Source organism: Bubalus kerabau, chromosome 16, assembly GCF_029407905.1.
Source record: "Bubalus kerabau isolate K-KA32 ecotype Philippines breed swamp buffalo chromosome 16, PCC_UOA_SB_1v2, whole genome shotgun sequence".
Classification (NCBI taxonomy): Eukaryota; Metazoa; Chordata; class Mammalia; order Artiodactyla; family Bovidae; genus Bubalus; species Bubalus kerabau.
Window position 1 is genome coordinate 47,681,504 of NC_073639.1, and position 13,944 is coordinate 47,695,447.

Here is a 13,944-nt window from a genome sequence, read left to right on the forward strand (position 1 = left end):
AAACTATTTACACCAAATATAAATACCAAATACAAATATTTCAGACATCTATTTTGGAGTACTTGAATCAATGAACAACCCATATTGTATAAAGTATCTCTAAGTGATTACCACGACTAAGTAAAAACTTGAATTGTATATAGAGTGCTTCTGCTGTCAACCTCCCAAGCAAAGACTCTAATCACCATGGGAATTGCAGTTTCCAAGTGTGCACCAGTTAATGTTTCTTTCCTGAAGTTTCTATGTACCTGCTTCTTGCTCGACTTGGCTAAGTAATTAACAAACCAAGAGCAGACCAGTGTTTACAACCCCCTTGACAAGGCTCCCTCACTCGAGATGAGGTGTTAGTTTGGTGTTAGAATCCAAAGTTGGAAATGAAACGCATATTGAATTTTAATTGATTTCCAGTGAGATTCCTAATCATGGATGAATTTCAATCCTTTACCTAAGTTTTTAATTTTTAAATGTCTCTGGATTTGATAACATCATGTTCCACATTTCCCACTTTCTAGTAGTAGAAAAACAAAGAATGCACCTGGGGATCATGTCAGAATTAACAGAAACTCCAGAAAAGGAAAAAAAAAAACTGAAATGTAATGCAACGTTACTAGATTAAATATGCAGGATGTTTTCCTAATATAATCAACCTAAATGCTACAAGTTTTATTTGTGTAATACTATACTTAAAGTTTGGGCTTCCTACACATGTTAGAATGTAACTGTATATGTAGGAAAGTACACTGCTTATTAGATTTTCCATAAAGAAAGAATGACAGTTAAAAAAAAAAGGTAAGGAAGCTAGAAGAAAGTAGCTGGATTTACTGCATGATGTGTAACAGCCAGTATTATCTTGAACTAATGTACACAGGTCTATGAAAATAGTGTGGAGGAAGCGCAGGAAGGATGGCTAGTATTCCAGGAGGTCCTTTTGTGAATAAACACAGAGCACGGGCTTTAAATTGTCAGAGTGTGATGGGGAGGTTTTTCCAAGTAAAAGTCAAGAGAAAGTTAAGAATCAGTCTCAGTGATTTATTCATGCCACTCCTTGCCATCGTTTTGAAACTGTTCGACTGGGCATAGTTGAAAAAGTGAACCAAGCCTCTACAGGAGATGGAGTAACATTTGTGCTCTGGTGAGACCACCTCTGCAGGAGAACATGACATTTCTCTAAAAAGCAAAAAGCTGGTACGTTTTGCCTTTTTACTTTGTACTTATGTTTAAAGTTGTACTTGTTCACCTACCAGTGTTTATAAAATCCTATATTTGGGATGCTTTTTCTATAATAAAATGTTACCATTTGTGAAAAAACTAAACAGTACTAGGGCACCCCTCTCCCCACTTTTGTCAAATTTAGGGCTACTAAAAAATGGCTCTTGTGTTTAAATATGAAGACACACAAAACACAGCTGCCTGGGAGCAGCTCTCTGGGTCAGAAATATGGAAAAACAATGGCTCTTTTTACTGCACAGTTATTGTATCAATACCTTAAAACCATCACTCAAAACAGTGGGTATTATCAATAACAAAGCAAGTATGATGTAAAAGCCGGGCTTTTACAAAACAGTTTAATTTTTTTTTTTTTTAAAGCAAAACTTCTGGCTCACAAAATGAGATATTCTAACCACATTTCAGGGATAGACTCCCAAAAAAATCCACAAAGAAGCCATGAACAGTGAAATAATACTTCACATTATTTTAGAATGTGTCCATGGGTTTTTGTATTCTGAAGGCCACGGCTAAGCCAGTCACAAATTCTCCTGCTTCCCAGCAAGTGCGACTCTCAGGAAATGCAAATTAAATTTATCATTGCCTTAAGCAATGTATAAATGGAAAGAAAAATCTGCTCCCACAAGGAAAACTCTCCTGTATAATGCATTCCAAGGCCGAGCATAGAAGATCGCCAATGTCACCACTGTTATGGCTAATCTATACCTCTGCTGAGGTCCACTAACAGCGATGTCCAAGGGCGAATTGGGAGCCTTTCTAACACTCCACATGTCACCTGTGTTCAGAGGAGCCCCCCTTATTGCCCATTACCTTCATGTCTATTTCAGTGCCATGTATCTGCTGAGCTACTGTCTTGATGATTCCGATGACGATATCCTGCAGCCCTTCTCTCTCTGAGTAGTAGTGCAGGATGAGTCCTTTGCCCTTCTCTGCATCAGTGCACCGGAAGGAAGGTGCCCGCATGCCTGGGTAGATGGTAGCAAGGTGGTCGTGCAGAGCATCAAGGTTCTGCGGGGAAGAGCACACAGTGATAAGTAAATCCTGCTTCTGGGCGGCAGTCACTCTCAGGAGAGCAGGCTGAGAGAGCAGACAGACTCAGAGCTGAGTCTGGGGGCAGATGGACGGGTCACATGAATGCTCCCAGGGCACACCCTTCCCTGGATGCATCCTGACAAGGCCAGAACCCAGAGAGCCTGAAACTAAGGTAATGCAATTAAGAAAAGCATCTGTGTGAATGAATGAAGAAGATGGGGTACATATGTACAATGGAATACTACTCAGCCTTTGTAGTAACATGGATGGACATAGAGATGGTCACACTAACTGAAGTAAGATAGACAGAAAGACAGATATATGATTTCACTTAAATGTGGAATCCAATCTATGTCACAAACTAACTTATCTACAAAACCAAAACAGACATGGAGACGTACAGAACAGACCTAGAGAACAGATTTGTGGTTAACAAGGGGGAAGTGAGTGGGGGAGAGATGAATGGGGAATTTGGGATTAGCAGATGCAAATTATTATATACAGAATGGATAACCAACAAAGTGCTACTATATAACAGCACAGGGAACTATGTTCAATATCCTGTGATTAAACCATAATGAAAAAGAATATGAAAAAGAACATATATATATGTACAACAGAATCACTTTGCTGTGCAGCAGAAATTAACACATTGTGAATCAACTATACTTCAATAAAGTAGATTTTAAAAAAAGAAAAACATCTTGATTGTTACAGTAGAAATATTTTAAGGAAGGGTAAACAAACAAGGAGGATATAAAAGGATGCCTGAAGCAGAAAAAAGGAACACAGTTATGAGCTAAAGCAAAGATATGCATATTTACAGGAGTTTGAGCAGCTGTATATTTATGTTATGATAAATAGTATGGAATTCCTAAAGTGATCACATATTACCATTTGTTTCTCTAAATACTAAACCTTAACTATTCATTCAAAAAACTATATCAGAATTATAAGCATATGAAAATGTTAGTATATTCATTTGTGAAATAATATTTTAGTAATTAAAATCACTTTGGAAATTAAATCAGTCTAATTTCTTCAGAGTTTCCAATCAAGGTACAGCCTCACAGCGAACCTGTGAAACTGAACCTTTCAGAACTGAAGTCTTGGAAAACTAATAAATTTGCAAATAAATATTTTCTGTTCTTATAGCTTTGTGATTAATTCAGAACATACCAAATTCCCACTATCTAGTATCACCCTCTAATATTAAAAAAAAAAAAGATTTGTTTAAAGATCACCAGAAGAAATGATGCAAACTATACTTTTGACTTGGCTTTTCAGCACATTCGTAACTTCTTTGTGTGTGTGTGTGTGTGTGTGTGTGTGTGTGTGTGCTACACACATATAGTAGACACACACACAGCACAGCACAGTGTTGGAGTCACGGGGAAGGTGGCTTTAGAATCAAGCAGACTTGGATTTAAATCTTGCCACTGTCGTCTCAGTAGTCATGTACAGATGTGCGTGTTGAACCATAAAGAAGGCCGAGTGCCAAAGAATTGATGCTTTTGAACTTTGGTACTGGAGAAGACTCTTGAGATTCCCTTGGACTGCAAGGAGATCAAACCAGTCAATCCTAAAGGAAATCAACCCTGAGCATTCATTGGAAGGACTGATGCTGAAGCTGAAGCTCCAATACTTCAGCCACCTGATGTGAAGAGCTGACTCACTGGAAAAGACCCCAATGCAGGAAAGATTGAGGGCAGGAAGAGAAGGAGGCAACAGAGGATGAGATGGTTGGATGGCATCATCCAATCAATGGAGATGAGTTTGAGCAAACTCTGGGAGATAGTGAAGGACAGGGAAGCCTGGCGTGCTGCCGTCCATGGAGTCGCAGAGTCGGACGCGACCGAGCGACTGAACAAGTGTCATCTCATGATAATGTGGCCAATTTACCACTTGATTTCCTCTGATAAAATAGAAATAACTAAAATGATGTGGATAAAACATTAGCACACTCAGGTGTAGTAGGCAAAATAATATTGGCCCAAAGATTTCCAGACCTAGTCTCTTTCGATACTTTACCTCATGTGGCAAAGTGGGGTTGGGAAGTTGGAAAAATTATCCTGGATTACCAGGGTGGACCCAGCCTAATCCCATAAGTGACTGAGTCTTAGATGCCAAGAACGTTTCCTGGTTACAAGGAGAGATGAAAGCTGAGAAGGAAGCAGGATTTGAGATGCAGGACACCCTGCGCAGGGCCTTGGGGGGTGGCGCTCTGGGGCCCTACTCAGCCCCCCGTGACAGCCAGTAAGAAAACTGGTCCACGGGTCTATGTGTGGTTACATGGAGCTGAATTCTGCCAACACCTGAATAAGCAAGGAAATGCCACCACCCCCCCACACCCGCAGTCCTGCTAGTATCTACATTGCAATCCAGGGAGACCCCTTTTAGACTCCCAACCTAGGAAACTACAGGATAATAAATCTGTGTTCTTTTAAACACTTAGGCATGTGGTAATTCGTTACTGTAACAATAAAAAAGCTAATTCACTGATCAAATGGTAATCTGTCAACAACTGGTGGTTATTGCTAAAGAGAATGAGAAAAGCAAATGATCTCAGAATACCAAAGGCCTCAGGAGCACATCTGATACCCCAACAGACTCCTCTCACCTCTGCAAGGGGCCAATTCAGAGGGGAATATGGGGACAGGATTCTGTGCTGGGGTCTTTTTGACAGAAAGCAGCAAGCTGGATCTGTCTTCAGAGTTATTTCCCCTCTGACTTACAGCTTGAAAATGACTTTTCAATAAGAAATAAAATATCAAATTTTCAGATTTTCTCTTAAAAAGAACAATTTTAAAATGAAAAGGCATTTAAAACTAGGATTAAATACAAGAAAAAAAGATAAAGAACATGTTTGGGAAAAATAATATTTCATATATATTTCACATATAAGTATTACTCAGTATGCAGAGATTTCAAACTCATATTTAAATGGTTTGTAAATTTCATAATAGAGTTGATTTCAGTAAGAAATGTGATGCTTAAGTACAATTTTGCATTAAAGATTTGTTATGGTGTTCATGGGGGCATCCCAGTTGGCACTAATGGTAAAGAACCCACCTGCCAATGCAGGAGACAGAAGAGATTCAGGTTTGATCCCTGGGTGGGGAAGATCCCCTGGAGGAGGGCACGGCAACCCACTGCAGTATTCTTGCCTGGAGAATCCCATGGACAGAGGAGCCTGATGGGCTACAGTCCATAGGTCACAAAGAGTCAGACGCGACTGCAGTGGCTTAGCATGCATGGTGTTCTTGGAGGGGGGGTAGGGGGAGGGGAAGGAGCACATCTGAAAAGGCGGTGCTGGAAATGGGCTAAAGCTGAAGGATGGTTTGCATTCTGAACATTTCAAAGGGGCCAGTTTAGGGAAACAGGATCCAGTAAGACATCAGAAAGGAGGTGGAGCGAGTATGGTACAAGGTGACTCCATCACGGCACTGCAGCCTGGCCCCTGCCATATGCTCATCTCATCTACTCACTGTATGTGCGTTGTACATGCATCACATGTCCACTGTATAAAGCATGTGTATGCATGTCTCGCAGGGTGTGCGGTGCAGGCGGGGGCAGGGTACAGAGCTAGATCAGATCTGCACGACGCAGTCCCTGACTGTAAGCAGTTCGTGGTTTAAATCACCAACAATGTTCAGAGTGGCTTTGGGTGCATGAAAGGGAGCAACACCTCAGAGTGAAGCCAGGGTCCAAAGACGCAGAACACAGGTGAGAGCTGAGGCCTCAGAAACTGGCATTCTGACTCGGATGAACATCTTGTCTCCTCAACTGGTGACCCTGGTTTCTTTTTGAAATGTATTCCGGCTTAGTGCTAAGATCTTGTTTTCTTCCCTCAATTTACACCTCTTCTAATTAAGCCAGGCCAATTCTTAACTCAAGTGGCCCTGACTCCTCCAGAGGCTGCTGTTGCCATGGGAAAGGAACTCCACATGGCAGGCGCTGAGGATGGTCAGTTTACAGAAGCCTCAAGTCACTTTCAGAGAAGGCAATGGCACCCACTCCAGTACTCTTGCCTGGTAAATCCCATGGATGGAGGAGCCTGGTAGGCTGCAGTCCATGGGGTCACTGAGTCAGACACAACTGAGCGACTTCACTTTCACTTTTCACTTTCATGCATTGGAGAAGGAAATGGCAACCCACTCCAGTGTTCTTGCCTGGAGAAGGGACAGGGGAGTCTGATGGGCTGCCATCTATGGGGTCATGCAGAGTTGGACACGACTGAAGAGACTTAGCAGCAGCAGCAGCAGCAAGCCACTTTACTTGGTAAATAACACAGCGGGTTTTCCTATGACGAGTTCTTCCCCTGGGAATCCTTTCCTGGGAAGGGAAGACGTGAGGCCTGCTCTTCATAACCCTGCCAGACCCCTCACACCCCTCTGCTGAGGCTGCAAAAATCTGGTGAGAAAGGAAATCACCAGAAGGGTTTTATACACATCTCTGTTTCCCACAAAGTCAAAATTCAGCTTGTTGCTGCTAAATTAAACTGCTGTTCTTGTTCCTTAAGAAATTTCCTAATGTAGTCAGGCTCAGGTACTGGATTGTGGCTCATTTTACAGAAAAAAATTTTAAATGAGTCAAACACTAACTTGAAATATACATTTTAATTCTTTTCTACTTTTTCTTCTATGAAATATTCAAATACAGTGTATCTTAGGTCAATATGCCCACATCACTTTCACACTTATCTATTTTCATCTTCAGTCATATTATATGTGCACATTTCTATGTGCAGCTAAGCAGACAGCAGGAGGCAGTAACCATGGTACCATTTACTTTCTCTGCATCACTGATGCTAAAGAAAGTGAGAGATGGGCCAGAATAGCCCAGAACTCAGGTCAGGAGTCACACAGGGACTGGCACTGCTCCCTAAATGTAGAGCCATTTTAATTTAAATAATTTAATTACCTAAAGCCTTTTTAATTTAACATTTACTTTAAATAAAGTTATTGATGGTACTGAGGTATTAATAAAAAAAACATTACTTAAATTTATCAATTCAAAGCAAGTGGGAAACCAAAGCACAGGAAGTCAAATGTTAATCTTTTAAGTCTTTGTGGTAACCATTTCTCCAGAGACAGACTGTTTTGTTGAATTTGCTGTTAATTAAATAGACAACTAAAGTGCTTTCTTGGAGCATAAAAGATTTAACACCACTTAATGTAATATTGATTTTCTTTAGATAGTATCTAACCATAAAAATACTCTTGGGATTTCTTTAGTTACAGCTTCCCTTACAGGGTTTTAATCTCCCAAAATAAAAGCTATTACCACTGCCTATTATGAAAAATAGAATTCATGATTAAAAATTAAATTATTTCCAACTGAGTACATTAGTATTGTCAAAAATGTGCTTTCTTCACAGACTCCAACTGTTTGCAGCAACCTCAAAAGTCACAGAAAAGACACTCAAAATAGGCAAGAGAAAACCTTGTCTGTCTACATTTTATAATACCATCCATACAAAGCTAATTATTCATCAACATGGTTGTAGCAATATATTCTGAAGAACAAGAGTTCATATTGAAACTGGTATTCTTTAATTTTTAAATATAATCATGGAGGTGGGTATACAAAGAAAAGAGCTGAATGGTAACACATGTATTTCAGCACAAGTAGATTCCCAGGAAACAGTAAAGCCAACCTCAAATATGCTTTCACATCATTCTTCTTAACTTTATGATACTCGAAAACAGGACGGGAATAAGAGGAGTTTTGTCCATCTATTTTGCCTCAATATATTAAAATACTGGTCTGAGGTTTTCATTTCATTTCTCTTAATGTTCTGATATAATTTTACCATTTTTTTCTACATGCAAGATGAAAGAACTGTTTCTCAGGAATTCTGCTACTCTAAGTCTCCTAGCTTTGTCATTTATAGAAGAAAAACCAATGCTAGCATCCTAGGAAACAAGTTCTATATTTAGTACACACCACAGATTTAGGACACAAAAGAGATTACTACTCCTTTGAGAAATACTCCAAAGATTCACATTTTTAAATATTTTGGAATATTCCAAAATAAATGCAAATTTTCTCTTTCTAATATGACAAACATAAGCATTATATATATATATATATATATACACACACACACACACACACACACACACAGAGGAAAGCTTCTGAGAATTAAATACCTCATTCCCCTGCTTCCAGAGTATCTAATTAAAAATTCCTAAATGATGCACATAAATAGATGTAGTAAGGACTTGCCTTAAAAGTTTTGAGAAAGAGATTTTTCAGTCTTCAGAAACCCTTAGGACTTCCCTGGTGGTACAGGGGTTAAGAATCTGCCTGCTAATGCAGGAGGGAGGGTTCATTTAATTCCTGGTCCGGGAAGATTCCACTTGCAACTAAGCCTGCGAGCCACAACTCCAGAAGCCCATGAGCCCTATAGAGATTGTGCTGTGCGACAAGAGAAGCCACTGCGATGAGAAGCCCACCACCACAACAAAAGAGTAGCCCCCGCTTGCCACAACTAGAGAAAGCCGTCGCAAAATAGCCAAAGATAAAAATAAACAAGTAAATACTTTTTTTTTAAAGAATCCTTATTCTAAGGAGTCCCCTTAATGGTAGTTAGGCTCAGCCTAGCGGTTAGGATTCCAGGCTTTACCTGCTGTGGCCCTAGGTTGAATCCCTGGTCAGGAAACTGAGATCCACAAGCCAAGCAGCATAGCCCCCCCCAAAATTAATTAATTTTTAAAAATGAATCTTTATTCTAGTGCATGGAGAGAAGGGAGCCATCTGTGTTATTTGAGAGCGTTACTGAAGTTTATATCAGGAAAAAGCCTTAAAAATCAATCATTGCAAATCTCTCTCCACTTAAGAAAAGGAATGAGGCACAGGATTTCCTTTCTTTTGATTCCTCACACTTCTGAAAAGCAAGCCCAACAACAGTATTTACTTGTGAGAGTCACGTAATTTGAAAATCATTTTTTAAGTTTTTAAGAAAGATGTCATGTCAGAATTTTAATGTGAAAAACGGAAATAAACAGGACCTAGGTAAAGCAGAAACTCACCCCCAATAATGGGAAACGCCAAGGTCAGGGTGTGAGTGGTATGAGGTCAGAATGAGTCAGACTCAATGTTTAATGATACTTTTGTCTTTTCTACTTCAAGCAACTCCTTGAGAAGTAGCTTTCCAACTGAAAAGATACAGAGACTCTTTTCTAAAATAAATAATGTAAAGGTGGCACCAGTGGTAAAGAACTCGCCTGCCAGTACCGGAGATGTAAAAGTCACAGGTTTGATCCCTGGGTCGGGAAGATCCCCTGAAGGAGGGCAAGGCAACCCACTCCAGTATTCATGCTGGGAAAATTCCATAGCACATGGTGGGCTACAGTCCATGCGTTCACAGGGTCTGACATGACTGAATCAACTTAGCACAAGGATTTATTTAAAAAGAAATTATACTTGAGTCACTAAAATTACTTAAATGGCATTTTTAAAACTACCTATTATTACTATCATCTCAAGAGAAATTTTAATTAAAGAAAAAAATGAAAATAGTCATGAAATTACCTGTGTAAACTATTTCACTTTTTTTACTGCTTTTAAATTCATGTTAAAAAAATTTCGTTTATATTCATTTGACTATATTTTGCAAAACTGTGAAAATATATACGTTATTCAAAGAAAAATTCTTAAAATTCTAAAATATTATCTTCCTTTAAAAATTCTAACTTATCAAATTTTAAAATTTCAGGTGCCAACTAAGGAATGTCACTTGCCACCGTATTCTATAAGAATTTAGTCCCTGAGCCCTTGTAGCCGCTGACCTTCAACACCCCCAAGAAAGAAGTCAGGGTGAGGATGAAGAATGAGGGGAACTGCTAGAACAGGCCCTCAGATATTTTCAGGAGAAAATTTTCATGAACCTGGCTTCTTGCATCTTCCACGCTTAGAGAAGCACTAAAAATATTAACTATGATACCTGCTCTTTGTGACCAGCAGCAGCTTTGTACGGAGATGTGTGATTGACTTCATGCCCCTCTCTGCCAACACCACATACACACTGACCTCCGCCCTCAGGTCTTTGGGATAGTTTCTCAGAGGTTCCTGAAATGCTGTCTCCCCGGCCATAGTCCTCAGTAAGACACTGATTAAACTCAACTCCTGGCTCTCACATTATGCATTTTCTTCAAGTAGATACAGATTACAGAAATTGGCATTTGTGTGTTGAGAAAAGTTCCTTTTGAAATTCAAAAGTTAAAAATAAAATGAATGGTGCATTTTTTTCTAAAAAATATTATAAATAATTTAGGGAAGTATTAGAATTTCACAGCTGTTCAGGAAAAAACCTCAGCTTTCCCAAAATAACACTTTGCACAAACATTTAAGAATTTTAGATGGGCCATCAATCCCAGATTGCTCCTGGCAGGCTGGCCAAATTACAGTGTTGTCTGTTAGAAGCCAAAACCTAGAGCCAACACAGATTTAAGGAAATCCCATTACAGGCTGAACACAGCCCTTGGCAAAAGACTCTGATATATATGAACTGGGAGAGTGAGTGAAACAGCCTCAAACCCACAGTAAAAGTGGAAGAAGCTGAGGTTTCCAGCTAATGATTAGAGAGTATTGGCTTGCTTTTCTACTGAGATTCCTATGCTATTTAAGCAGGTTCATAATTTAAATCTTAACTGGCCTCTAAGATTATATATGACTCCTTTATTTTTCAGTAGTCAACCTGACAGCCTTCCACGCTTATCTAGGCTTCATTTTATATCTGTAAAATTACTGGGGAGGTAAAGAATATATTACATGATAATAACATAACACCACTGAAAGTGGATCCCAGCTGTGAACTGACTTGGATTCCAGTCCCAGAGGCCATACACAATCTTATCTTTTCAAACCCAGATTAATCAAAGCTCAACTTAATACGTGCACATATGGACACATATTTACTAACACAAACACAAAAAATAAAGGGGAAAATACACAGAATACTGTTCCAATTATCCACATATCAAAGCACCTCAGACTTATTTGCTTAACACAATGATATTATCCTCATGTTTTTATGGGTTCTCTGGACTCAGTGGGAAGTTCTCAGAGTGGGGTGACATGGAAGTTTGCCAGGGAGTCACCATAATGTTCCACCAGGCTGATTCCCAAGATGGGTCACCCAGACACCCGAGGGCTCAGCCAGCAGCACTGCTGCTTGTATTGAAGCATCTCAGTTCATGGTGGGTACCTCCAGAGAACATCCCAAGAGCAAGTGCTTCAAGACACGGAAATTTCACGAGTTCTTACGAACTAGCCTAGGAAGTACTAAGAATGTTCCTTTTGCTATACTCTTCTGATCAAATAATCACTAAAGTTACCCCAGATCCAAGGGATGGGAGCTCTACCTTGTCATAGGGGACATGGGCGAGCTCTAACTTTTCATGGGGGAGAAGTACAATCATATTACAGCAATTTTGAGAAAAGACAACCTGCAATAATGCAATAGGATATCAAAAGTCAAGGTGAGTGTGGATTAGGGTGGAATACCATCAGATTGGACATTCCTTACCAGCATTTTATTGAACTTTCAAATCTGATATATTCTCTGCACTATTTTAATCAATACACTAGAAGTTTCACATAGAAATTTACTACAGAAGCAGCATGAAACCACATTTTATTCCTAATTCAAGAATAAGAAAGTGCCAAAACAGAGAAAAAAATTCTTGTGAAATACCGTCTAAACGTTAAGACAAGAAATCCAGAAAAAAAATCTATAAAATCCAAAAACCTAAATCAAAATGTCTTTCTACTTTTGTTTATCTTTTTATAATAAATCATATTTCTGGTTACTAAATCCGGAAAAGGATAATAATTAATTGCAAGGATTATCTACTTTTATCACAGTCCACAAACTGATGGTTTCATAGAACATTTAGGAAAAATCAATTCCAAATTGTGTAATGTCTAGAGAAGAGTAATTTTCTAAAAATCTTCTTATAAAAATGCTTCTTATATTTTATTACTTTACCTACTTAGAATTTTTAGCTATTTTTTGTGAAAGTCTTGAGGTAGATTAAAAATAGGCATGATGTAAAAATTCTTAAATTGACTTTGAAAACACAAGGGAGATTGGGTAAACAGAACCAGGAATTTTATATTGGCAGCAAAACCTTTCAAAGGAGAATTGTCCATTATTTAAGCTGTTTAAATTGTCAAATTGTTTAAATACACTAATCAAAGGAAACGACAAAAGCTAAGTGAGAAACAAATATTTTTCTGGAACTGAACTACAGATACTATCTACACAGCATATCCTTGATTATAAAATTTTTATAAAGGAATAGCGTTATTAACCAGATAAAATAGCCTATTAGTGGCCAAATAAAAAAATATATACATATAACTCAGAATTAACTAATTCCATCATTCAAAGACTCTTTATTGATCGCCTATTATATACTATGCCTGGTACTCAGAAAACATAAAAATTATTTCAAGAAAAGAAAAAAATATGCATTTTAATACAGTAATTCTTAATAATGTATCCAACTGAGAGGCTGGGAGAGACACCCCCAAGGAAGTCCCCCTCAGAAGGATGCAAGTGAACAGAGGTACATGGCCCAGGGCATGGCCAGTGGTCTCCCATGTTGGAATTTCAGTAGCTATTTTATTGCTACCTGAGATCATCAGATGTAAATGTCAGGGTAAACATTTTGAAAATTTCAATAGATATAAGTAATGTCAGTTGCATATTAATTAATAAACAGTAATTTGCCACATCCATATGAAAAGGAAATTGGTCTAGAGTATGTCTGCTGCTGCTGCTGCCAAGTTGCTTCAGTCGTGTCCGACTCTGTGCGACCCCAGAGACAGCAGCCCACCAGGCTCCCCCATCCCTGGGATTCTCCAGGCAAGAACACTGGAGCGGGTTGCCATTTCCTTCTCCAATGCATGAAAGTGAAAAGTCAAAGTGAAGTCACCCAGTCGTGTCTGATGCTTAGCGACCCCATGGACTGCAGCCTACCAGGCTCCTCCGTCCATGGGATTTTCCAGGCAAGAGTACTGGAGTGGGGTGCCATTGCCTTCTCCAAGAGTATGTCTACTCTTCTATATTTCAATCTATAATCAATCTCTTAGTAAAGTTATATAGCCTCACTCAAAACGAATTTGTTTTACCCTTAATAGAATTAATTTTGAGTTATTGGGGTTTTTGTTTCCTATTTTTGTATAAATAGCAACTATTCATTTTTAAAATATGTTTTTTCATTCCCAGATAGTATCTGTGATGATACTATCATTAAGGAACTACACACAACCCCCAGCGTCATGGGATTTACATTCCAGTCCCAAACAGGAAATGATCTACAGTGAGAACTCCTGTGGGTAGGGAGACACACACACTGTGAAAACATGAGAAATGTCAGTTCCCTGACTCCAACAGGGTAGAGCCTTAAGAGAGGAGTGGAACCTTCCTGGAAGAAATAATCTGACCAGCAGGATGAAGAAGATCAATCTAAGTGAAAAGGAGCAGGAAGACTGTCCAGACAAAGGGAAGAGCAGGTGCAAAAGCTCAGAAGGTGGAGAAAGCTAGTTAGAAAAAAATATGGTCTGAAAGAAATTCTGTTTGGCTGGGCTGCTGGAGAGGAAGAGAGACAGACAGGGGTGTAAGTAGTTTCAATTATTTTAATTGCTTTTTACATTTCCAAGGAGCAACTG

The 13,944-nt window shown here is 39.0% G+C and overlaps 1 protein-coding gene across 1 annotated transcript in view; it reads right to left on the reverse strand.

Moving 5' to 3' along the window:
* The window catches only part of GUCY1B1 (guanylate cyclase 1 soluble subunit beta 1), a 63,330-nt gene that overhangs the window by 23,331 nt on the left and 26,055 nt on the right, over positions 1-13,944 (reverse strand). The window contains exon 5 of the mRNA XM_055550097.1: positions 2,038-2,235. Within this exon, the coding sequence (XP_055406072.1) occupies positions 2,038-2,235 (198 nt within the window). The remainder of the gene's footprint in view (positions 1-2,037; positions 2,236-13,944) is intronic.